A 24,211-nucleotide genomic window follows, 5' to 3' on the forward strand; every position below is an offset into this window, starting at 1 on the left:
CTCTTCGGCCCTGGACCCAGCGTGGCGCGCTCCCCCCTGGGTGCCATGGCCTCGCGGCTCCTGCACCGACTGCGACACGCCCTGGCCAGCGATGGTCCCGGAGAGGCGGCGGCGGGCCCAGAAGCCGAGCAGTTCCCTGAGAGCTCGGAGCTGGAGGACGACGACGCCGAGGGCCTGTCCTCCCGCCTCAGTGGCACCCTCAGTTTCACCAGTGCAGAGGATGACCCTGACGAAGAAGACGAGGACGACGAGGCGGGTCTGGACTCGCCGCCCTCTGGAGACGGGACATCGGGAGAAGACGCAGGCGAGTGCGGGAGGACAGACAGGAGCCCCGGGGCTCGGTTAGGCCTCCCGGCTGGACGCGATCCGAGAGCATCCTGGGGGCTCTGAGTTATCTCCCTGAAACTATTGACACTATAAGCTCTTCCAGACACCGTTTGGCTGTGTGACCTTGAGTCAAATACTATGAGAATCACACTATCTCTGGGTTTTTGTGGGTGTTAAATGCAAAGAACCAGGGAAACGAATGTATGGTGTGCTAGCTGGGTGGAGATTTAGCATCTACTGTAAGCCAGGCGCTGGGATAAAGCACATCTCGCTCCCGTGAATGAGGTCATGGCATTTTGTTTACGTTAACTCTGGAGCTCGCTAGCCCCATAATGACTGGTCATGTGCTTGTGCAGAACGAAGTCCCCCACCTGATGGACAACGGAGCAGTCAACTCCTGGCTCGCCAGCTGCAGGATTTCTGGAAAAAGTCTCGGAACACCCTAGTTCCACAGCGACTGCTCTTTGAGGTGACCAGCGCCAATGTTGTCAAGGACCCTCCCTCCAAGTACGTGGTGAGTGAGGTTCCAGGAACCCTTAAGCAGTATGTCTAGAAGTCTCTGCTGAGAGAAAGTATGGAATACCACAGTTTTTGGGGGGTCGGGTCATGCAGTTATAAATGGTGTCCTTATTTTATACCTGGGGAACTGAGACCAGATACGAAGATGGGTGTCACAGTGAACAACACATGACTTAGTTTCTCCGAATCTGAGAAAGTGGCCTTAGGGAGTTGCCTCCTGTTCTGGTTTTGAGGTTAAGAAAACTGATGTGTGGGGCTGGGGATTTAGCTCAGTGGTAGAGCACTTGCCTAGGAAGCGCAAAGCCCTGGGTTCGGTCCCCAGCTCCGAAAAAAAAGAACCAAAAAAAAAAAAAAAAGAAAGAAAAAAAGAAAACTGGTGTGTGTGCTGTCCTGTACCCTGTGGGTTTTTGTCAACTGCAGCAGGTCACAGTATTGAGACTGGGTTGCATGGGTCAAGATTAGGGAAATGGGCCTTGGACCCAAATCAGCCTTGATTCACATCCCCTGTATTTTACCAGTGGCTTCCCCTTGGGTGGGTTCTGTGACCTCAATGGCCCCCAGTTTCCTCATTTGAGCAGTAGGACAATATAGGGGATTAGTAGGAGGTAAGTGAGACCAGGCACGGAAACCTTAGCATTGTCTGACACTGTGATAGATTAAAATGGCAGCTATACAGTTTCAAATTTCCTAATCTGAAATGCTTGAAAAATCCAAAGCATTTGAGTGCCAGCATGATGCCACAAGTGGAAAGTTCCACACGTAACTTCACTTGATGTGTGCTCAAAATGTTTAAAAATATTGCATAGGGACTTGAAAGACTGACCCAAGTTCATGGCTAACCTGGGCTCAAAAAAAGAAAAGAAAAGAAAAGAAAAGAAAAGAAAAAAAAAGGCCCAACAACAAATTGGAATGTATTTCATTGATACAGCACTTGCTTACAATGCTCAAGAATTCTGAGCTTTGTCACAAACCCCCAGGAATGGTATAAAACTACCTCCAGAGCTGAGTGTTGCTGGTGCAGTTGGGAAGCAGAGCCAAAGTGTCAGTTTAAGGGCAGCCCTATAAAAACCAACCTCAGGCTGAGTCTCTAGAGTGAAGAAGAAATGTGAGTTTTAAGAGCCAAGATGCAGTGCTCAGTTGGTGTTTGCCCAGCTCTACATAAACTAGGTGTGGTGGCACACACCTGTGGTTGCAGCTCTTGAAAGGGGAGTCGGATCAGGAGTTCAAGATCAGCCTCAGATTCATAAGCTCAAGCCCAGTCTCCTGGAAGACGGGAGACCCTGCCTCAAAACACTCATTTACTGTACTGATTTTGTATTTAGAGTCGGGTCTCATTTCTAAGAAATATATGTACATAAATATGCAAATATTCCCAAATCTGAACTGCTTATTTCTGATCCTAGGCACTTCCGATAAGGGATATTCAGCCTGTCTTCTGATTTAACTTTAGATTGGCAGTGTAAGGTATGGAGAGCCTGCTGCAACCTCCTGATGAGTCAGTTCCCCAGCCTTCCCACCTCCAGCACCATCAGGGCTAAGGAGTAGAGAACAGTCTGGGGCCAGGCCTAGAGTCCCTTTTCCTTGCTATGAAGAGGAGAGACTGGCAGAGTCAGGTCTACCAGGTTCTGCTCCCTTCAGGTCTAAAACCCATCTAAGCTAGCTGGACCCTTGGTCAGTCCTGGCAGTAACAACTCCCAGCCTGTCTCTTCTCTCTTCTCCCTCCGATTCAGCCAGACATGAGGTCTGGAGTCCTGTCCCACATTTGGGTCTCTCCACCCTTCTCTGTTGCTGTTAGTAACAAGGACCACACCCATGGGGTGACCATTCCACTTTGTGCAGGGATTGATACATGATGCAGGCTTTGTATCTTGTTAAGCATCAACTCCTATGCCTGCTAAGTAGCTGCTGTACCACGGACTACACACGCCTAGCCCCCTGATGGTCCAATCTTAAGTGGCAAATGTTCCAGAGCTCTGAGGTGGGTAGGAGGTCATGCACAAGAAGGAGACACCAAGAACCAGTCAGCAAAGAGCAGCTCTCTCAGAAAGGAATGTGGGTGACTCAGGAGACCTAGGTGAAAAGCCTTAAAAAGGGCAGGGGCCATCTTTTGTCCCCTCCTGTGTCTAGAAAATGAAGCCTCTCCCTCTGTACACTGGGCACCCCGTATCTCCATATTTCTTCTCCTGGAGGTCAAGAGTAAGGGCTTTAGCACCAGATCTCGGGGCCAGTGTTATATCCTCCTCTGTGGAGCCTGCTTCCTCAGACGACAGAGACAAGACACTATCCTTGCAGGGCTGTTGATGGTTAAGTGACACCAGGACAGAGTGATGTGATCCAGCACGAGGCAGTCAACAGAACAGCAGTCATGCCATGCTGTGCTCCTGCGGATGGAAGCCATGACCTCACTGACCTACAGCTGAGCCCCCCTGCACCGCCCCCCCACAACCACGGTTACCTAACTCAGTGGGTCATTACGAGCGTCAGGTGAAACAAGCAGATAGAAAATGGTCTTTGGCAAAAAAGTAAAAATAAAAATAGAAGGGAGGAGTGAAGAATGAATATGATCAAAGTGGGGGTTGGGGATTTAGCTCAGTGGTAGAGCGCTTGTCTAGCAAGTGCAAGGCCCTGGGTTCGGTCCCCAGCTCCGAAAAAAAGAAAAGAAAAAAAAATGATCAAAGTGTGTTCAAATGTATTCTTAAAGAACATGTTAGCATTTTTAAGATCAACCTACATACATAAAAGTCTGCTGCAGAGCTTCCAACAGTGCGTCCTGTGGAAAACAACTTTTCTTGGGTTTGTAAAAACAAGAAAGAATGAGGCAGGCAGGTTTATATGTGCAGTACTTGGGAGATGGAGGCATGAGTGAGGATCAGGAGTTCAAAGCCAGCCTGGGGGGAAAAAACTGAAAGGAAATGTAATCTAGTCAGTATGTTTGAACAATACAGGGTTGATGGGTGTGAAATGGTTTTTGTTGTTTTAATGCACTGTGAATCTTCAAAGAAGAAAGGCCAGGTAAACCTAACTGGAATAGTGGGACTACTGGCAGTTCCACTGGCTACATTTGAGAAAGATGTCTGTGTATACTGTCCCCCGTGTAAGCCTTCAGCGTGGCACCAATCCTTATTAGCACTAACTAATCCTCACATCGGATCTCGGATCTGTGGGACACTGTGCAGACTTCCTGGTTCATGTTTACCAAACAGAAATCATATCCTTTTGTTTCCTTTAAAATGCTGCTAGTGGGCCAGGGAAATGGCTCAGCCAGAAAAGGTGTTTGCCTGACAACCTGAGCTTAATCCCCAGAACCCATGGTGGAAAGAACCAACCTCCCAAAGTTGCTCTGACCCCCATATGATACTGTGGCACGTATGCACAAATATAACTCCTACGTCATACACACAACAACCACCATCACCACTACCATCACCACCACCACCACCACCACCATCACCACCACCATCACCACCACCACCACCATCACCACCACCACCACCACCACCACCACCACCACCATCACCACCACCACCATCACCACCACCAACCACCACCACCACCATCACCACCAACCACCACCACCACCATCACCACTACCACCATTACCACCATCATCACCACCACCATCACCACCACCACCATCATCACCACCACCACCATCACCACCATCACCACCACCATCACCACCACCACCATCACCACCACCATCATCACCACCACCATCATCACCACCACCAACCACCACCACCATCACCACCAACCACCACCACCACCATCACCACTACCACCATTACCACCACCACCACCACCACTACCACCACCATCACCACCACCACCACCATCACCACTACCACCACCATCACCACATACAATTAAAATAAAGTATAACTTGTGCCACTCTTTGCTTAACTTTTGAGGGGCAGGTGGCACTGAAACTAGGGCCTTGTGCTTGTTTAAGCAAGTGCTTCATACCTGAGCTTTATTCTCAGTCTTTTCTTTTGTAATGTCTATTTTGAGATAGTCTCACTAAGTGCCCCAGGGTGGTCTTGAACTGTGTAACCCAGGCAGCCCTTGAACATTCGGTCCTGCCTGCCTCTGCCCTGCTCTTGTAACATTGTTCTTTAAAGGAACCCTCTTTTTTTTTTTTTTTTAAGATGTATTTATTTTATGTACGTGAGTACACTGTTGCTGTCTTTACACACCAGAAGAGGGCATCAGATCCCATTACAGATGGTTCTGAGCCACCATGTGGTTGCTGGGAAATGAATTCAATGAATTCAGGACCTCTGGGAGAGCAGTCAGTGTTTTGTTTTTTTTTTTTTTTTTTTTTTTTTCTTTTTCTTTTTTCTTTTTTTCCGGAGCTGGGGACCGAACCCAGGGCCTTGAGGTTCCTAGGCAAGCGCTCTACCACTGAGCTAAATCCCCAACCCCGAGCAGTCAGTGTTCTTAACCACTGACCCATCTCTCCAGCTCCTCTTTTTCTAAAATACATTTAAAAGCCACCTTTATAGCACTGCTTGTGAGAAAGAAAAGTTCCAAAGTAAACAGCTAGCAGGCCAGTGGTTCAGGCCTGTACCCCATCTCCTTGGGAGGCTGCGGTCATAGGTTTGAGGCTCGCCTTAGCCATGTAGTGAATTTAAGGCAATCTCTTGGCAATTTAATGAGACCCCATCTCACAGTAAAACACACACACATACACAGAAAAAGAGGGACAGACAGAGACAGACAGACAGAACTAGGCAAGTGAAAGGGGATCAGGAGGAGGTCATCCTCAGCTACATAGCCTGTCTGAGGCAGCTTGGGCTACATGAGACCCTGTCTGGAACACTGGAGTCAGGGACTGAAGATACAGCTCAGTAGTAAGATACTTACCCAGCGTGGGCAAAGCCTAGGTTCAATGACACACGCACGGACGCACGCACGCACGGACGCACGCACGCACGGAGTTGGAGGCTGAAGATGCCAGTCAGAGGTACAGCGTGCCTAGAAGGCCCAAGGGTCATTAAACCTTGCCAGATGCTGTTCCCTGAGGAGTGCTCTGAGTTGAGAGTCTGGCTCGTTCCTAAAAGTAAAGGTGAATTGTGTAAAAGGAACTTCAGTGTGTGCTTAAGACAAGGGCGAGCATGGCAGGACATGACCATGTCCCAGCTCCTTAGAAGGCTGAGGCAGGAGGATCACCTGAGCCTAGGTGGTCAAAGCCAAAAGCAACAACAGCAGATCCCCTGTCTCAAAAAGAGGAGGAGGACAACGACGACCAGGAGGAAGAGAAAGGAAAGGAAAGGAAGGAAGGAGAGAGAGAGAAAGCCATGCATGGTGCCTTATGCCTGTAAGCAAAAGCACACTTGGAGCTGAGGCAAGCAAAGGCTCATGGCTAGCCTGGGCTACAGAGACCTTGGACTACTGCAGGGGACTGGAGGTGTAGCTCGTTTCCCTGGTAGTGTCTGGCTAGCTTCCAGCCCCGGCACAGCACACACTGGGTGTGGTAGAGTATCCTGTGGTGTCAGCACTTGACTCCAGAACAAGCTTGAGGTCAGCTCATCAGCCAGGACCCATGAGACTATCTCAGAACACAAAACACAATCTTGCCAAGCAAAATAGCCCAGCACTTTTCATGACCCGATGACCTGAGCTGTCCTCAAATCTCATGATGGAAGAAGAGAACCGAATCCTGAAAGGTTCCCTCTAACCCCCATCTGTAACCTCCGGCATCAGGCTCAGGTATGTGTGTCCAAACACAATAACCACACACACACACACACACACACACACACACACACACACACAGAGAGAGAGAGAGAGAGAGAGAGAGAGAGAGAGAGAGAGAGAGAGACTAAACCTAAAACGACAAAAAAGAACTAAAGAATTAAAGGGACTGGGCATGGTGACACATTCCTTTAATCCTACCATTCAGGAAGGAGTCTGGCCAGAAGATTGTGAATTAGAGGCCATTGTGGGTTGAACGGTAAGGCTATCTCAAGGGCCAAAACCAGAAAAGAATCAAGACAGAATCAGGAACCATCATGTTTATGCTGCAGTATACTCTAATGTGTGTCACCTAAAAACCTTGAGCACCAATGCATTCTATACCTGAGCAAACAATGACCTTAGCCTAGGAACCTTTCACTAGAGCAGAGGTGAATCTGAGGGTTACTGGGGTCACAGGCTGACTTGCGGTTACATGAGTCCAGCGAACTCATAATGTTTGCTATTGAGGCTGTCTGAAGACCTGTCCTTTGGTCTGGTTTGAACGAGCTTGGCCAGTAATGTATCCAGAGTGGCACATAGTTCCAAGTTGGCTCTCAGATTGGCTCAGAGGCCCAAAAGAAGGGTCTGGGTTTCAGTTCACTACTGGCTTTCCTAAGGCCTTCCCAAAAACGAACTCCCAATGAGCAGGAACATTTCCCAGAGCAGTTACATGGTGGCAACCCCAGACATTGAAGCTCATTTCTGTCTTTTTCCCCCCCATGCTGTCTTGGGCCTGGGTCATTTCAGAGGAGCCTCAGGTAAGATGGGATGGGAATGGGTTCCTGGCCACCGCTCGGCAGCTTCTGCCCGCTCTGCAGTCCCGGGAGGAAGAGGTGGAAGAGCAGAGGCCAGCATGTAGAAGGGAGGAGGGGAGGGAAGAGACCCACACGCTTTACATCAGCCCTGACATCCACCTTTCTTACAGCTCTACACCCTCGCCGTGATGGGCCCAGGGCCACCAGATCGCCAGCCAGCCCAGATCTCTCGCCGATACTCAGACTTTGAACGGCTGCATAGAAACCTGCAAAGGCAATTCCGGGGCCCCATGTCTGCCATCTCCTTTCCCCGTAAGCGCCTGCGCCGGAACTTTACTGCAGAAACCATTGCCCGTCGCAGCAGGGCCTTTGAACAGTTTTTGGGCCACTTGCAGGCAGTGCCCGAGCTACGCCAAGCTCCAGAACTTCAGGACTTCTTTGTGCTGCCCGAGTTGCGGCGGGCGCAGAGCCTCACCTGCACTGGCCTTTATCGTGAGGCTCTGGCACTGTGGGCCAACGCCTGGCAGCTGCAGACCCAGTTGGGCACCCCTTCTGGCCCAGACCGCCCCCTGTTGACTCTGGCTGGGTTGGCTGTGTGCCATCAGGAGCTGGAGGATCCTGGGGAAGCACGAGCCTGTAGTGAGAAGGCTCTGCAGCTGCTGGGGGACAAGAGACCCCATCCTTTCCTGGCACCCTTTCTCGAGGCCCATGTCCGGCTCTCCTGGCGCCTGGGCCTAGACAAACGGCAGTCAGAGGCCCAGCTTCAGGCCCTGCAGGAGGCAGGTCTTACCCCTACCCCACCCCCCAGCCTCAAGGAGCTGCTCATCAAAGAGGTGCTGGACTAACTTGCTCCCGTCTTAAGGCCATGTCTAGGAGAAGGGCTGCCCCAGGTTAGGGGGCAGGGGAGACCCTAAAGTAGTTCCAGAAAGTCTGCAACAGACTGAGAGGAACTTTGTTTTGCCAGACAGAATTCGGAACAGGCTTTGGCTGGGGTTACCCTAGGATGATACCAGGAGGAAGTCTTGGCTTGGGCTCTTCAGCCTACCCCATCTGGAGACTGTGGCCAAGGTCAGGAGCAATGTTTTCTTTTCCATGGGCCTCTAACCCAGTGAGACAGCTTGGTGAAGGGCTGGGGACTGCTACTGGAGTCCTGGGATTCAGAGGCACGGGGAGGACTGTAGTTGTATTAAAGGTCAGTACTCCAGTGTTAGCAATCTCTTTATTGGATGTAAGAGGCAGGAAGCCCAGCTCAACTGTGACCTCTGCCAAAGGAATGGCAGCAGAAAGAGTCCTTAGAGCCCCAGGCGAGCGAGTTAATCTCCAACTATAGTTTACTCTCGGATACCCGAGGCTTCGATCGGATCACACCCTCCTGGGCACAGGTCACAGCAAGGACCCCATCCCGACGCCACAGCCGCCCATGTACCAGCCCTCGAGAGCCACCTGTAAGCAAGGAGAAGGGTGAGAATGGCCCCTGCTTCAGACAACCTGCTGATTTGATACAGGGCAGAGCTGCCCCCATACAAGAGCACATTGGGACATCATGATTCCAAAGTGCCAAGTGCCCTGTGGGAGCCTATTGTAGTCGCCAGGGGGCATGCTGCCCACACCCCAGCACCTCTTGATGGTTTAAAAGCACTTTCACATTATCTGCTCATTTCCTCAAACACAGAGGGGCTCTGACAAGAGTCTGCAAAGGCTTGGCCAAGCAGACTGCCACATCTCTGGCCCCTCGTCAGAAATCCCATTCTTTGCTTTCTGAGAAGCCAAGCCAAGTTCTCCCAGCTGGAGATTCACCCAAACCACCACAAGGGGAGGGGGGCACCTGAGAGGACCTGTGCCCGGGAGGTGTGGCCTCCCTTCCCTTGGCATCTGGAGGGTCTTTCCCTTGGTGACTCTGAGCCTGATCTGGTTATCTCAGGAGGCTAACTTCAGGTTCCCTTACCCAGCAGAGCCCACTGAGATCTAACTGTAGCCACAGAGCGTGGACTTCACTCCATGTCCTGTTTTCCAGACAATGACACTAAAGTACAAACCAGCTCAGGAATTGGCCCCAGGGATCAGGCCAAAGCTGACTGAGTGTCCTAACTTCAAGGTCATGAATCTTGGGCAGCAATGTTGTTTGTACTTGAGTAACCCTTTCCTGATGATAAGGGGCTGCTTAAGTTTCATCTGTTTCTAAAGGAAAGTGTTTATGCCTTTGAAGGGGACTTCATTATAAAGAAGCCGGGTTCTAACAGTAGACCCTGAGGAGTCTGAGTTTCTCTCTGTTCCCTACAAGGAGCTTCTGGGAGTGGAACCCTTACAGACCACAGTGCCCTGCCCCACTGTGCTAACTCACAGAATCACTCAGGGAGCTCCTTAGAAGGACAGTCTATAGCCAGGTGGTGGCAGTGCACACGTTTAATCCCAGCACTCAGGAAGCAAAAGCAGGTGGATCTCTGTAAGTTCAAGGCCAGCCTGGTCTATAGAAGCAGGTTCCCAGTAAGTCAGGGTTACACAGAGAAACTTTATCTCAAAAAACCAAACCAAACCAAACCTCCCACCCCAAAAAAAAACAGTTTCCTGAGGCTGTAACTCCGTTAACAGGGTGCTGGTGCTGGATTTAATCCCCACACTCAGGAAGAGTTAGGAGGATCAAGCAGTAATGATTACCTTCAGTCACATAGTGAGTTCAGGGCTAACCTAAGACACAGGAAACTGTCTTTAAAAAAAAAAAGACTTTCCTGGAAACAGCTCCCTCTAGTGGCAGTCTGATGGCGTACGAGGTCTAACATAAGCCTACTTATTCCAACGAAAACACTGAGAAGCAGGGCAAGGTGGCTCCCAGCACTTGGGAGGTGGAGTCAGGAAGAGCATGAATTCAAGGCCAAACTCCACTCCACACAGAGCTCAAGACCAGCAGATACGTGAGACTCTGGTTGGTTTCAAAAAACAAAAAACAGTTTCAAAATGGATCTGCCCAAGTTCACATGGGGGATCTGAAGTGGTTGTCTGGCCACCTGAACTGGTCTCTGAGACAAAGTCAATCACTCCTGGCATGCTCCCGTACTTTTAAAGACAACACAAATACCCAGAGGGGCTGCAAGGAGCCAGTGCGGCAGCCCCAGGAAGTGGGAAGAGGCAGCATTATCCTAAAACAAAGCCGGTTCCCTCGCATCCCACAGACACCGACCCACGGGCCCACACTCACTCACCAGCCCAGGGGCTCTCACACTCGTAGAGCATCCAGTGGTCAGCACGGAATGGGGCGTGGAACCACATGGAGTGGTCCAGCGAGACCATGAAGTTCACTTTATACTTGGACTGGTGAGGCAGCAGTGCCGTCCCCAGGAAGGCGTAGTCAGAGATGTAAGCAGCCACACAGCAGTGCATCTTGATGTCGCCTTCCCCTGCAACAGGTCCCAATCCCATCAGCCCTGGGCTCCTGGCCTTTCCAGCTCAGGACCTGCAGGGAGAAAGGGCTGCCACACACAAGCTAGTCATAGTGCAAGGGCACCTGAACCAGGGTAGGGGTTTGTGGGTACGGATAAAGGGGGACTAAGAGGGGACCAAGGTAAGTTAAATGCAACCCTGTTCTTCTCAAGTCTCTCTCTCGCCCCAGCCATTCTCTCTGGTCCTGGAACCAATTTGCACAAAGACATACATGGTTAGCTGTTGACCTAGGTAAGAACTTCAGCAAGGTAGCTTGCTTCCCCCTAGTAGGGTCCAACAATGAGATTACAGTCACCTTGTCATTATCATAACAGGCCAAAGAGACAGTGGTATGCCCAAGCCACAGAGGGCAAACGAGTGGTAAGGCCTAGACTCCTGAAGTATATTCCTCCAAATCGTGGGTCTTCTTACCAATATAGCCCCGGGCTCGCACCCAGAACATCTGTTTGGGCTCCAGTGTCTGCAGCTGGTTCAGGGCGGGTGGGTTCACCAGCTTGATCTCAATAGGCACCTCTCGGGCAGCAATTCGGTTCAGCCCCACTCGATATTTCTCATGAAGGTTAGGATCCCTGGAAGTAAACACAGGGACAAGGAAGTCCAAGGAGATGGGACTTCTCTGCTGCCTCTTCTGATCCCCACCATTTGCCACAGGGGCTCTGCAAAGCTTCCTCACGGTGCTGACAAAACAGTAGAGTGTTTGAGTCCCTTCCTTGAGTCAGCCTTGGGCAAGTTAGTCATCTCTCTGAGCCTATTTTTCCCCTGAAACATGCGAGTAATGATGTGACCTGTCTCACAGCAAACATTATACACAGCAAAGGTCTGCACACGGATCCAGGCACTGCACACGGCCATAACTCAAGCCTTGGCACAACCTCACGTGACAAGTGTGGTCAGCTGGTAAAAGGTGCGCACAGGAACCCAGGTGGCTAGCTCAGAGCATGAAGGGAGATCTCATGTCAGGCAGTTTATGTATCTATCTACTCCATTCCTGAGAACATTCAAGAGAACCTCCTGCTGTGTCTGCATTCTCTATCCTAAGCAGCCGGAAGCACTGTGTGCCGGGGGACACCATTTCCATGCAACCCTCAGTGGGAAGCACTGTGTGCCGGGGGACACCACTTCCGTGGAACCCTCAGTTCTTAGGCTCTGCCACTCCCACCTGTCTGGTGGACTGTTGCTCTGCACTGTCCACTGTGGCAGCCACTAGCCGCACAAAACTGAGAACTTGAAATGTGGCTATCCTCCCCAGAGACCAAGATCAATGAGGGGTATGGGCTGAGGAGGTGTCTCCATGGCAGGGAGCCTGCCTAGCATGCACAGAGCCCTGGGGAATTTGATCCCTAGCACCACACACACTAAAGAATTGCTCATCCTAGTTCATAAATTTAATATAGCCTACAGGGTCAGTGGCTACCTTATTGACGAGCACAGGCTAAATTCGGGCTCCTTTAACAATAATACATTATTTATACTTCTGCACACACGAAGCCTCATGTCTGTTGGTGGTGTAACTACTCACATGGCAGCCTTATGCACCCCTACATAGCTAAGTGCCTATATACCTCTTACTGGATCCTCAAAGCAATTTTATGAAGTGTAAGTTATGATTAGCTCGAATCATAACCAAAGGTATGGATTTAGAGTGGGCAAGCATTTGCCCAACCTCACACAGCTATCAGGGACAGAGTCTAGACTTGAATCCTGGCCATTGGGCCTTCTGAACCCACACCTACCCCTCAGGCCCCACTGCTGCCCCCCAGTATGTAACACAAGCAACAAGACCTCTCCCCTTTGGCACAGCTGGAGAAATGACTGCTCCTGTATTTTGGATGAAGAGTCTAGGGCCTTGTGAGGTTGGGGGATAGAAAATCCCACAGTAAGAGGCGCAAGCCTTGGGGTTGGGGATTTAGCTCAGCGGTAGAGCGCTTGCCTAGGAAGCGCAAGGCCCTGGGTTTGGTCCCCAGCTCCAAAAAAAAGAACCAAAAAAAAAAAAAAAAAAAAAAAAAAAGAGGTGCAAGCCTCCGTGTGTGTGTGTGTGTGTGTGTGTGTGTGTGTGTGGTGTGTGTGTGTGTGTCTGTCTGTCTGTCTGTCTATCTGACTGTCTGTCTGTGTCTAGATCCAGAGCTCTTCCCCATAGCCAACATCTGTCAAACTTTACTCCTTGTGATGTCAATGAGAAATGTGTTACCAAGGAAGAGTCAAAATACTCAGAAGACACTAAAGTGGACACACTGACCAGTGGGCCACACCCTGCAGCGGGGTCCCGGGCCTCCCTCTGCCATGCACTAACCAAGCTGCTGCGCCATAAGCCTGAGGCAGGAAGGGGATCAGCCCAGGACTCGAGGCTATTTACTTACCGAGTGGTTGTAAAGGTTGTTTACTGTTGGATTCAAGTACTGAGAATTGAACGTAGGGTCAACTTTTAAAATATTTCATTTATTACGGGTGGGCGTGGAGAGTACATGTCCTCCAGCACGCATGTGAAGATGAGAGGACAATGTTGAGGCATCAGTATTCTACTTCCAGCTTTATGTGGGTTCCAGGGATTGAACTCAGGTCATCAGACTTGCCCAGCAAGCACCTCTTCCTGCTGAGCCATCTCACTGGCCCCAGCCAATATTGCAGTAACAGTAAAGCTACCCCATGTCTGTGCCGGCTGCTGGCTGAGTGTGAGCTCTGCCCTTTACACCACGATCCCCCGTGCATTTGTGCTAACACTGAAGCTCAAGTGGTTCAGAGGGCTCCTGCCCTACGTGCGACTGGACTCTAATAGCTCCTTCCCTGCTTCTACATATGCATATAAAATGCATACATTTCTGTGAATATACATACATTTCCACCTCCCAATCCCGCTTCTCTCTCATCCATGTATATATACATATACATATACATATACATATACATACACACATATACATATATAATTTGTACCAGTGTTTACCTACATGCATGCATGTGCACATTTGTGTTTACTGGCTGTGGAGGCCAGAAAAAGGTGTCAAAGCCATTGGAAGAAGAACTAGAGGTGGTTATGGACCACCATGTGGGTGCTGGAACCCACACTTTGCAAGAGTAGCAAGTGCTCCTAATGGCTGAGCCTTCTTCAGCCATCCCCCATGTTTCTGAGATAGGGTCTCATGTAGCCCCAGCTAAACTGGGAATCACAGAGACCCACCTGCCTCTGCCTCCCAAGTGCTGGGACCCAGTTTATACTTTTTTTTTTTTTTTTTTTTTGGTTCTTTTTTTCGGAGCTGGGGACCGAACCCAGGGCCTTGCGCTTCCTAGGCAAGCGCTCTACCACTGAGCTAAATCCCCAAGCCCCCCCCCCCCCAGTTTATACTTTTAGTCCATAGTCAAGACCCACTTAGAGGCTCTCTGGCCCACTAATGAGTAGGAGCCAGAGCTTGAAAACACTGCCCTGGGACTGTATAAGAAAGGGACGAGAAAGCTAATGCGGGGCCATATAATAAAAATACATTATACACATGCATAAAGCTGTCAAAATGAAATCCATGACTTCATACAATATACACTAATTAAAAATAAAGGAGTGGGCTGGAGAGATGGCTCAGCAGTTAAGAATTCTGGCTGTTCTTCTAGACGTCAAGAGTTCAATTCCCAGGAACTACATGGTGGCTCACAACCATCTACGAAGGGATCTGATGCCCTCTTCTGGCGTGTAGGTGTACATGCAGGCAGAGCACTCCCACATGTAAATACATAAATTTAAATCGATGGGCAGGTGAGATGGCCTACAGGCCTGTGGACCTGAGTTCCACCCTCCAAGCCCAGGTAAGGGCAGAAGAGAGAGGGTTCCACAAAGTCATCCTCTGTCCTCCATATGCTGTGGTGTGCACGTGCAAACACAACAAACATATCTTACGTATGCTGTGGCCTGCACATGCACATACACAAACACGCCACACACACACACACACACACACAATACTGATTTTTTAAAATGAAATGGAGAGTAGTATAGAAATATCAGAATGCATCTAAATCTAGTCATCTGAGTACTGTTTTATTTAAAGGCACGATCTCTCTCTATAGGTCTGGCTGGCTGGGCCTCCTCATGTAGACCAGGCTACCTTTGAATTCTCCCAGACTTGCCTGTCTCTAAAGGCATGCAGATTATGCCTGGGGCCTAAATGTAGTTTCTACTATAGGTCAAGGTAGTAAATGTTTTTAAGGTCTGGGGTGTAGCTGGGTGGCAGAACATACCTACCACACACTAGGCTCCTAGGTGTGATCCACAGAACCATAAAAACTAAAGAATAAAAGAAACTTAAAAAGTAAACAACAACAACCAGCTCTCTGGAGTCCTCTGGCCTCACCTTAAGTACTGGTCAATGAGGGCCTCATGGTCCAGCAGCTCCTCTGGGGGGGGCACAGTGGGCATGGAGAACTGGTGCTGCAGGGGGCTGGGCTGCATCTGCTGGAAGGAGGCCTGGCAGATGAAGATGGCCTTGCCATGCTGCACAGCCTTCACTGCACGCACTGAGAAGCTTGCTCCTGTTCGTGTCCTCTCCACATGGTACAGCACTGGCACCTTTGGGTCCCCTGCAGTAGGCATAAGGGATACAATGACCCTAAGTAAATCCATGGGTCGTCCTCGTTACAGTTAGTAAAACACCACCTCTGTTCCTCTCATCCTAATTTCTTGGTTGGCTGGTTGGGGTTTTTGTTGTTTTGAGACAGGGTTTCACTCTATAGCCCAAGGCTGACCTGGGACTCGGGGCAATCCTCTGGCCTCTGCCTCTCAAATGCTAGAATTACAGGTGTGAGCTATCATGTCCATCTTCTTTTCTTCTCAAAGACAGACTTCTCAATGTGTTGCTGTCACGTGCTGTTGCCAGAGACCCACACAGGCATGATGGTGGGCCATGTCTACAGCAGAGATCAGAGGACGTGCTGGGTGTGCCCAGACTGGAGACTGTGGGCCTGGGGAGCAGGTGAACCACAGAGAAGGGGACACTTATGGAATTGGTTAGGGACACACATTTGGCTTTCTCCACTTGGTACAAAGTCAGAAACTGGTGAAGTTAGGGGAGCTGTTGGTTAGTCTGTCAGTTATTCACCAAGTCCTGGCTGTCTGGGGCTGAAAAGGGTCACCTTCATGCACGCTAAGACCAGTGCCCTGCCACTGAAATGCACCTCCAGCCCCACAAGAGTGAGACGGCCAACTCGCTTCCTGTTTTTAGCCTTTCTCTGTGTATAAATACCAGTCTCTTCTGCCTGACTGAAACACGATTCTTCTTCTTTTTCTTTTCTTCTTTTTGATTAAATAATGAATTAATTTATTTGAGTCAGGATCTCACTGTAGCCCTGGAACTTTGTAGAGGACAGCATCCAACTCCCAGAGATCTGCCTGCCTCTGCCTCCCCAGTGCTAAGATTAAAGGCATGAGCCACCATGCTGATCCACACTTACTCTTTTGTTTGTTTGTTTTCTTTTGTTTTTCAAAGCTGTTTCTCTGCATAGCCCTGACTTTCCTGAAACTTACTCTATAAACTAGGCTGGCCTTGAACTCACAGAGATCTGCCTGCCTCTGCCTCCCAGGCGCTGGATTAAAGGTGTGCGCCTGGCAACTCATTCTACTTTTGAAACGAAGTGGTCCCTGGTTTCAGAATCAAAACTAAAACCAATCAATATATTTAGGCACCAGTCTGTAATACCAATATGCAGGGGGTTGAGGCAGGAGGATTAGAATTCCAAGTCAGAGTTGCTAATTTAGCTTAAAAAAATCAAACAAAACCCAGTGGGGCATCTCCTCAGCTGAAAGAACCACAGGATAAGAAGGCCAGGGTTAAGCTGGGACGAGGTCCTCTTGGGATAGGACTTGCCTAATGTGTAGAGAACCCTGGGTTCTACACAGCACAAAGGTTTGGCGGCATCTGCAATCCCCGTACCAAGGAGCCGCAGGCGAGAAGATTGTTAGTCAGGGACATCCATGGCTACACAGCAAGTCTGAGGTCAGCCAGGGACACAAGAGGCTACCACCCTGCTAGCAGCAGATAACTCCTGAGCTACGTCCCCAGTCCAGACCAAGAGTTTGCAATGAGAACTCCCCTGTCTCTGAGCCCAGAGCTTTAAGAGTCTAAGAGATCCTACTGACACATCGCTGGTCCCGCCTCGCCTCTGTTTCACAGATGAGTTCCATCGTAGCAAAAGAAAGTAACCTCATTCAAGATCACCGCGGCCATGACTACAAAGCTGACGCTCAACTTCCAAACCGCTTACCTTCTGTCTCCATAGCAGTTTACAGCCCTATGAGGACTTAGCAGTGCTGACACTAGAAGAGAATAAAGAAGAGAGCCAGGTGTGGCGTCGCAGGCCCTTAGTCCGAAACACTCGGGAGCCAGAGGCAGGCAGAGCTCTGTGAGTTCCAGGCCGCCCTGGTCTGAATGGTGAGTTTCGGGCCAGTCACGCTACATAGAGAGACCCTGACTCAAAACAACAACAAAATCGAGGAAGGTGAGGTCTCATCAGTTAACAACGCTGTCTGCTCTTGCGGACGACCGGTGTTAGGTTCCTACCACCTGCATGGTGGCTCACAATCCCTTGTAACTCCAAATTCCAGGGTATCCAATGCCTCCTCGGACAGAAGGAAAGCAACATGCTACTCATTTATGCATATACATATACCCATATATCTTTTAAAATAAGCAAACACACACACGCACACACGTATATATATTTAAATGAATGAGAGTTGGGTATGGTGGCGAATGCCCTTAATCCTAGTTCTTGGGAGGCAGAGACAAGCAGAAAGAATGAATAAAGAACAGAGCCAGGCCTGATGTCACACATAAAGGCTGAGGCCAGCCAGGGCTACACGATGAGACCCCATCTCAAAAGAGAATAAAGAAATAAGCTCCAGGAAAGGCCCACCGAGAGCAGACAAGCATTGGTCCACATCATGAAGAAACAGACTGTGTCTCACGTAATGAGTCTCAGTGAGTGTGATAAGGATTCAGGATATTTCCGGATCCTGCCTCAGCCTCCCAGGCGTTGAGGTTACAGACCTGAGCCAAGCAATGGGCTCCCTCCCCCTGCTTTTTCCTGGTACCTGAGATGGAACACAAACCCTTCCCTGTGCCAGTCAAGTGTGCTGCCACTAAGCCACATGCTCAGCCCCTAGGTACCTTTCGCCTCTCCCCCTTCCTCATCCTCTTCTCTAATTCTCCCCTTTCTCTTGCATCAGCCTTCAAAGCCAGGAAGCAAGAAGTAACCACTGGGCCACCAAGGGGGGCTGCAAGCAAGGCGCCAGGGTGCGGGGTTTACCTGCCCGGACAAAGTAGCAGTGCAGGGAGTGCACGTGGACGTCTTCACTCACGGACTTGGCTGCAGCCACCAGAGCCTGGCCCACAATCTGACCCCCAAAGAGCCGCTGGGAGGTAGGTACCCAGTAATGCCTTCCTCTGTGGGGAGAGGAAAGTGGAAAAGACTGAGGGTGCTCTGAACCCCATAAGCCTCAAAAGGATCTAAGGGTATTTGGGTCCTTTTTCAGAACCTGAGCAAGGCCGAGGAGTCCACTCTCACATCTCTGACATCACCGCATAAACCTTCAGTCTTCACATCTACCCGAGTTTTCCGTGGACTTCAGTCAAATAGAACGAGCTAACTCCCTCGTTTACAGCAGGAGTACAGGAAGCAAGTCCACACAACTCAACCATTACCAATCCTGGATGGTTTCAAGTCCACAGCTTCTTCCCCACCCCAAACCAGGGAAAGGGAGAGACCAGAAGTTTACTGAGGCTTTGAGTAGACGTGAGGAACTCCAAAAAACAGATCTGGGGCTGGATCATATGATGAAGGCTTGCCATTGGCACTCCTTAACCTGACAAGGCAGTTCTTACAAGAACTGGTTTCAGAGCTGAAAAGACTCCGAGATTACCCTTATCTCCCCCCCCCCAAAAAAAAGGTCTAATTGTCAGAGTCTGAGGTTGTGAAATTTAATGCAGATGCACATTGGTCTAGCTTTCTAGGTGAAAGGCCTTGCCCAGTGCTAGAGCCTGAACCCTGAGTCCTAGCACCCAGCCCGGAGGTTGTCACTTTTTTCATTACAATACAATTTGAAAAGCACTCCTGCCCTAAGACAGTAATTATCTAGCTGGAAGAAAGATAGCTTCTGATAAAACCATAATAACTGTACAGGTCAGAACTGTCACTAAACAAGCATGGTGACACACACCTTTTGAACCCAGGACTTGGGAGGCAGTGATACCCTGATCTCTGTGAGTTTAAGGCCAGCCAGGATGACACAGAGTTCCAGGTCAGCCAGGGAGGGCTATACAGAGAGCCTATCTCAAAACAAAACAACCAGCCAGGCTTGATGGTGAATTCCTGCCAGCATTTAGGAGGCAAATGCAGGTGGAGCCCTATGGGTTATAGTGAATTCCAGGTCATCCAGGACTATATTTAGTGACACCCTGTCCCTAAACAAAACAAAAAATTGTTACAAACCCACTCTGCAATCACCAAGTTCAGTGATGCCTGGAAGAAAACATACCCCAAGTTAAGTAATAACTTACCAGACCCCAATTAATGATGCAGGGATGGCTTGAACACACACACACACACACCCCGATCAGCTGTTACCCTCAGGGAAAATCACTGCCCTTTCTTTATTGACTCAGATTAAGCTGCCTTGTAGAGTAACAGTCTCTCTGTCTCTATCTCTGTCTGTCTCTGTTTCTCCCCCTCTCTCTTACACACACACTTCCCCCCCACCCCAGATCGCCTCCTGAAGAGCAAGGATGGATGTCAGGGACATGCCTTCTAACTGCAGCAGAGCATGCACCGGGCACTGAACTCTTAACCCCAGAATTGAGGTTCACGGGGAGATGGCAGTAATCGCGACTCTACTGAAACAAGGGTGCGAGCCTAGTTTAGAGGTGCCGCCGGCTACCTGTAGAGATCTTCATCTAGAGGCTCGAGGTTGAGCACGCTGGTGACCAGCACACTACGCAGGTCCCCGGAAAGGTCGCCGCGGTCGGCGTCGCCATTAGCATCTCCTAGGTCCTCTGGCTTTGACATTTTCACTGCTTGCTGCAGATGAGAGAAACGCGGAAACTTATATAGGCACCCAGCGCTTCCGGCAGGTCGCTCCAGGGGCCGGAAATCCCTAGGGTTTCCGTGTGCGAGACGCAGATTCTGATTGGTCGTTGTGCTTGTCAATTTCTGAGTGGGTGTGGCCATATCTATTTTAAGATTGGAGACTATTTGTGCCAGTTTAGGAGATCCGCGTGTGATTGGGTGAATCAGCGAAGGGGCGGAGCATTGGAGATGAATAATAAGGGATGAGTGTCATTTCCCTTCTGTCACAGAGCAAAGTCGCCCCCAGGTTGCTGTTACCGGTCTCTTCTCCGGCTCCTCCCAAGCTCCCAATAAGCCACTCAGTCCGGGCCACACCTGGGCCCTTGCCAGCCGTTACCCAGTGACCTCTGACCCCTGGCGTGATTCTGGCTGGGCTCTGTGAGGGCCAGTACCCCGCCATGGAGCTAGGCAGCTGCTTTAAGACCTACGAGGACTTCAAGGAGTGTTTCAGCGCCTACAAAAAGGAGACCAGGTGCTCCTTCATTGTCAGGGACTGCGTCTCGGTCCGCTTCCATAACCTCAACAACGGCACCTCTTTCCGCGAGGACATCCTGTAAGGGCGGGGCAGGAGGGTGGGGAGGAGGGCTGCCTGGAGGAGGAGGGCGTGCATGGGGCCACGTTGCCCACGCCTGCTGAAAAGCGAGGGAAACCTCACGGGCTTAGGCTTGGGCTACCCGCTGTGCTTGGTCCCACTCCTTCATTCACAAGCTTTTCTGGGAATTCGCAGTTAACTGCCTCTTGTTGTTTTTTGTTTTTTGTTTTTTTGTTTTTTTTTTCCCCGTTGTTTGTTTGTTGAGAGCATCTCTCTCAAGCACAAAGCTTGTCGGGGAGTGAATCCAAACGCCTTGGCAATTTCCTCCATTAGTCTCCCGTTTACAAAGCAGTAATGTGCTCATTGGTTGGTTGGTTGGTTCTTTTCGTTGATTGATTTTGTAAATGATTCCTGAGCTCCAGATACAGCCGTTTTCAAACACCTTCCTTATCCAAGGTGCTTCCCAGGTGCCTTCTTTACTCTGCAGGGATGAATGTTAGAATTATTGATGGTAGTTCTCGGACTCATTTGACTCTAGGGGCTAAAAAGCTGGGGAAGGCTCCAGTGTTTTTAGGGTTCGGGTGAAACAACCTACTATAAATTTAGCTTTTAGTTTTACTTTAAAAGAAAGAATGATAAGGGTGCAGGTTTAGAATCCCAGTGCTAAAAGGTTGAGGCAGGAGGAGCATGAGTTTGAGACAATCAGCTCTTAAAAAATACAGGGAAAGGATGGTGATGGTGCTTGCCTTTAATCCCAGCACTCGGGAGGCAGAGGCAGACAGATTTCTGTGAGTTTGAAGCCAGCCTGGTCTAGAGAGCAACTTCTAGGACAGTCGAAGCTAACAGAGAAAACCTGTCTTGAAAAACTGAAGAGGGGGGGCTGGGGATTTAGCTCAGTGGTAGAGTGCTTACCTAGGAAGCCCAAGGCCCTGGGTTCGGTCCCCAGCTCCGGGGGGAAAAAAAAAAAAAGAACCAAGAAAAACTGAAGAGGGGGAGGGAGGGAGAGAAGGAGGGAGAGAGAGAGATGAGAAGCAGGGCTCCCTGACTCCCTTGTGAAAAGGAAGGCTCATGTGGCCAGACTTTTGCTGTGAAATCTAATCATTGTATGAATCAATGTGAAAGTCAATTACAATAGTCAAGTCAAGTTTTAATTACAATATCTAGGCCAACTGAGTGTCAGAGTACACCAAAGTCTGAGCCCACGACTGAGCTCTTTGGACAGTACTTTCCAGACTATGGAACCTGACTGTGTTCTGGCTCCATTCTGACGTCCAGGGTCATTCCTGGGTACACGTAAAGATGAATGAGTGTCCCTAAGGAGCTACTTGGACTTGGCAGCCAGTATGGGTTAAAATACCAAAATAACGAATGGGGCTGGAATGACAGCTCGTGGTCAAGAGGACTTTCTACACTTGCCCTCAGCACCCAATGGTGGATTATTAGCACCTGTAACTCCAGTTCTAGGAGTTCCACTCCACCCTTCTGGCCTGTAAGGGCTCCTGCAAGCACACAGTACACACACATACACCCAGGCACACACACACACACACACACACACACACACACACACACATTGACTATATGTCAGGTGTGCTGGTGAGTGAGTGCCTTTAAGTCCCAGCACTTGGAAGGTACAGGCAGGTCTATGCTGTGGGTTGAAGGTCAACTTGACCTAAGTAATGAGATCCAGGGCGGCAAGGACTCCTAAGTGTGACCCTATCTCCAAAAAAAAAAAAAAAAAAAAAAAAAGTTGATATTTTAAAGGAAACTAAAAGTCTCCTGAACAAATACACTTTTTGTTTCGTCCTTACACAAGCCTTCTCTCTGTAGCCTAAGTAGCCCCAAACTCATGGCGGTTCTCAGACTCCCAAGTGCTGGCATTACAGACATGAACTGCTGTGTCTGACTACAACCAAACTATTTACATAGAACTTACATTTTTGGTTATTATAACCTAGAGATGATTTAAAGTATATGGGAAGCGATATGCAAACAGCATACCGTGTTATGTAAGAGACTTGAACAGCCACGCGATGTGGGATCTGGAAACCATGCCTCTAAGTAGTAAATGCCTTCAAAGAGATATTCAAAAGTGGGTGTGGCAGCTCTTACCTATAATCCCAGCACTCAAAAGGATGCAGCTTGAAGGCAGCCGACGATACACAGTGAACTCCAAAGCAGCCTGGACTACAGGGTGAAGCCCTTCTCTAAAAACCAAATAAGTAAACTATAAAAGAGTTATAAAAGAAAAATCAGGCATGGTGGTATACACCTTTAATCCCAGCACTAGAGAGGCAAGGTGGGACTCTTATGACTTCAAGGCCAGTCTGGTCTACATAGTGAGTTTTGGACCAGCCAGGGCGGCATAGAAAGACCCTGCACCGCCCCCCAAACCCTCATTAGAGAGAGAGAGAGAGAGAGAGAGAGAGAGAGAGAGAGAACTGGAGATGCATGATGCATACAAGGCTTCCCACTAAAATGGCTGGTTTTCCCTGAGCCTGTGAATGAGTAGAGGCCAGGAATGGAGAGTGTTGGTTAAGTACCAAGCATCAGACATTTGATGAGACAGACCTATGGGAGTGAAGGCTAGATCTGTGAAGAAGATGGCATCCTGTAGCAACTGGGCTGCTATGCTTGGCAATCTGTCAAAGTGCTTCCCACAGCTGAGGCGCCTGGACGCTGTCCTTTGTGCTGGTACCTAGCTAAGCTCCCCCACAGGCAGGTCGTCCAGCGTCCAGCATGGCAGTTGTCCATGGTAGACATTAATTGTTGATTAAATGATTGGTCAAGTGTTAAGCATGATTTAGGGAAATGCTCTAAAAAATATGAATTTAGGCCTTTATTTTCATCTTTAATTTTTTTTTAATATTTATTTATTATGTACACATCATACAGCTTTCTGCTGCATGTCTGAAGGCCAGAAGAGGGCATCAGATCTCATTACAGATGGTTGTGAGCCACCGTGTGGTTGCTGGGAATTGAACTCATAACCTCTGGAAGAGCAGACAGTACTCTTTTTTTTTTTTTAATTTATTTATTTAATGTATATGAGTACACTGTCGCTGTCTTCAGACACACCAGAGGAGGGCATCGGATCTCATTACAGATGGTTGTGAGCCACCATGTGGTTGCTGGGATTTGAACTCAGGACCTCTGAAAGAGCAGTCGGTGCTCTTAACCACTGAGCCATCTCTCCAGCCCCAGACAGTGCTCTTAACCGCTGAGCCATCTCTCTATCCCATCTCTTTCTTTTACTATTATTGATTTTTTTGAGACAGGGTCTCATGTAGCTCAGGCTAGCCTCAAACTCACGATGTAGCCGAGGATGACCTTGAACCTCCTGAGCGAGGTCCTGGGTTTAATACCAGCATCACAAAGAGAAGGGGACAAGAGAGTGTAATTTAGGAGCCGTGGGTGGTAGAAACCCCACTTTCCCTGGCACTCTTAAGGGACTGGCTTAAATAATCAGCACTGCAGAAAACAAAAATGAAGGGGGATTACTTATGAGAGGGCAGCAGGCAGCCTGGGAATGTAGCCCAGTTGACTAGAGTGCTTGCCTAGCATACACAAAGCTCCAGGTTCTGTCTCTCAACCAATGTGGTGTAGACTCCTATAAATCCAGCACTTGGAAGGCTAACACAGGGAATTACTGCAAGTTCCAGGCTAGCCTGGGCTACAGTGTAGGACCCAGCCTCAAAAACACAGTAAAGACATATATAAATGAAATCAGTATGGTGTATATAATGATATATATGTATGAATGGCACATTGTAATGCACTATTTTGTATACTAATTAGAAAT

The 24,211-nt window shown here is 49.3% G+C and overlaps 3 protein-coding genes across 10 annotated transcripts in view; 2 read left to right on the plus strand and 1 right to left on the minus strand.

Annotated features, from left to right (window-relative positions):
* Positions 1–9,582, plus strand: Snx21 (sorting nexin family member 21). 3 transcript variants are annotated; one of them, NM_001399714.1, is made up of 3 exons: positions 1–304; positions 684–841; positions 7,511–9,582. In NM_001399714.1, exons 1-3 carry the CDS (start codon positions 46–48, stop codon positions 8,183–8,185), a joined length of 1,092 nt encoding a protein of 363 aa, NP_001386643.1. In that variant the 5' UTR covers positions 1–45; the 3' UTR covers positions 8,186–9,582. The 3 variants fall into 3 exon arrangements, with proteins under 3 accessions (NP_001386643.1, NP_001386644.1, XP_087501882.1); NM_001399715.1 differs by having other exon boundaries at positions 684–834; XM_087645756.1 differs by having other exon boundaries at positions 13–304; positions 684–850.
* On the minus strand, positions 8,541–20,443 carry Acot8 (acyl-CoA thioesterase 8). 5 transcript variants are annotated; one of them, XM_087647314.1, is made up of 7 exons: positions 19,690–19,890; positions 18,063–18,199; positions 17,019–17,370; positions 15,113–15,338; positions 11,187–11,344; positions 10,538–10,732; positions 8,541–8,783 (listed from the first exon to the last, which is right to left on the minus strand). In XM_087647314.1, exons 3-7 carry the CDS (start codon positions 17,029–17,031, stop codon positions 8,665–8,667), a joined length of 711 nt encoding a protein of 236 aa, XP_087503440.1. In that variant the 5' UTR covers positions 17,032–17,370; positions 18,063–18,199; positions 19,690–19,890; the 3' UTR covers positions 8,541–8,664.
* The window catches only part of Zswim3 (zinc finger, SWIM-type containing 3), a 15,263-nt gene continuing 11,150 nt past the window's right edge, over positions 20,099–24,211 (plus strand). Inside the window, exon 1 of one of the 2 annotated variants that reach the window (NM_001107801.1) lies at positions 20,099–20,430. In NM_001107801.1, coding sequence (NP_001101271.1) covers positions 20,276–20,430 — 155 coding nt within the window. In that variant the 5' untranslated portion in view covers positions 20,099–20,275. The remainder of the gene's footprint in view (positions 20,431–24,211) is intronic. The other variant, XM_087652385.1, reaches the window with a different exon arrangement.

Source organism: Rattus norvegicus, chromosome 3 (assembly GCF_021556685.1).
Source record: "Rattus norvegicus strain SHRSP/BbbUtx chromosome 3, alternate assembly SHRSP_T2T, whole genome shotgun sequence".
NCBI classification, from domain to species: Eukaryota; Metazoa; Chordata; class Mammalia; order Rodentia; family Muridae; genus Rattus; species Rattus norvegicus.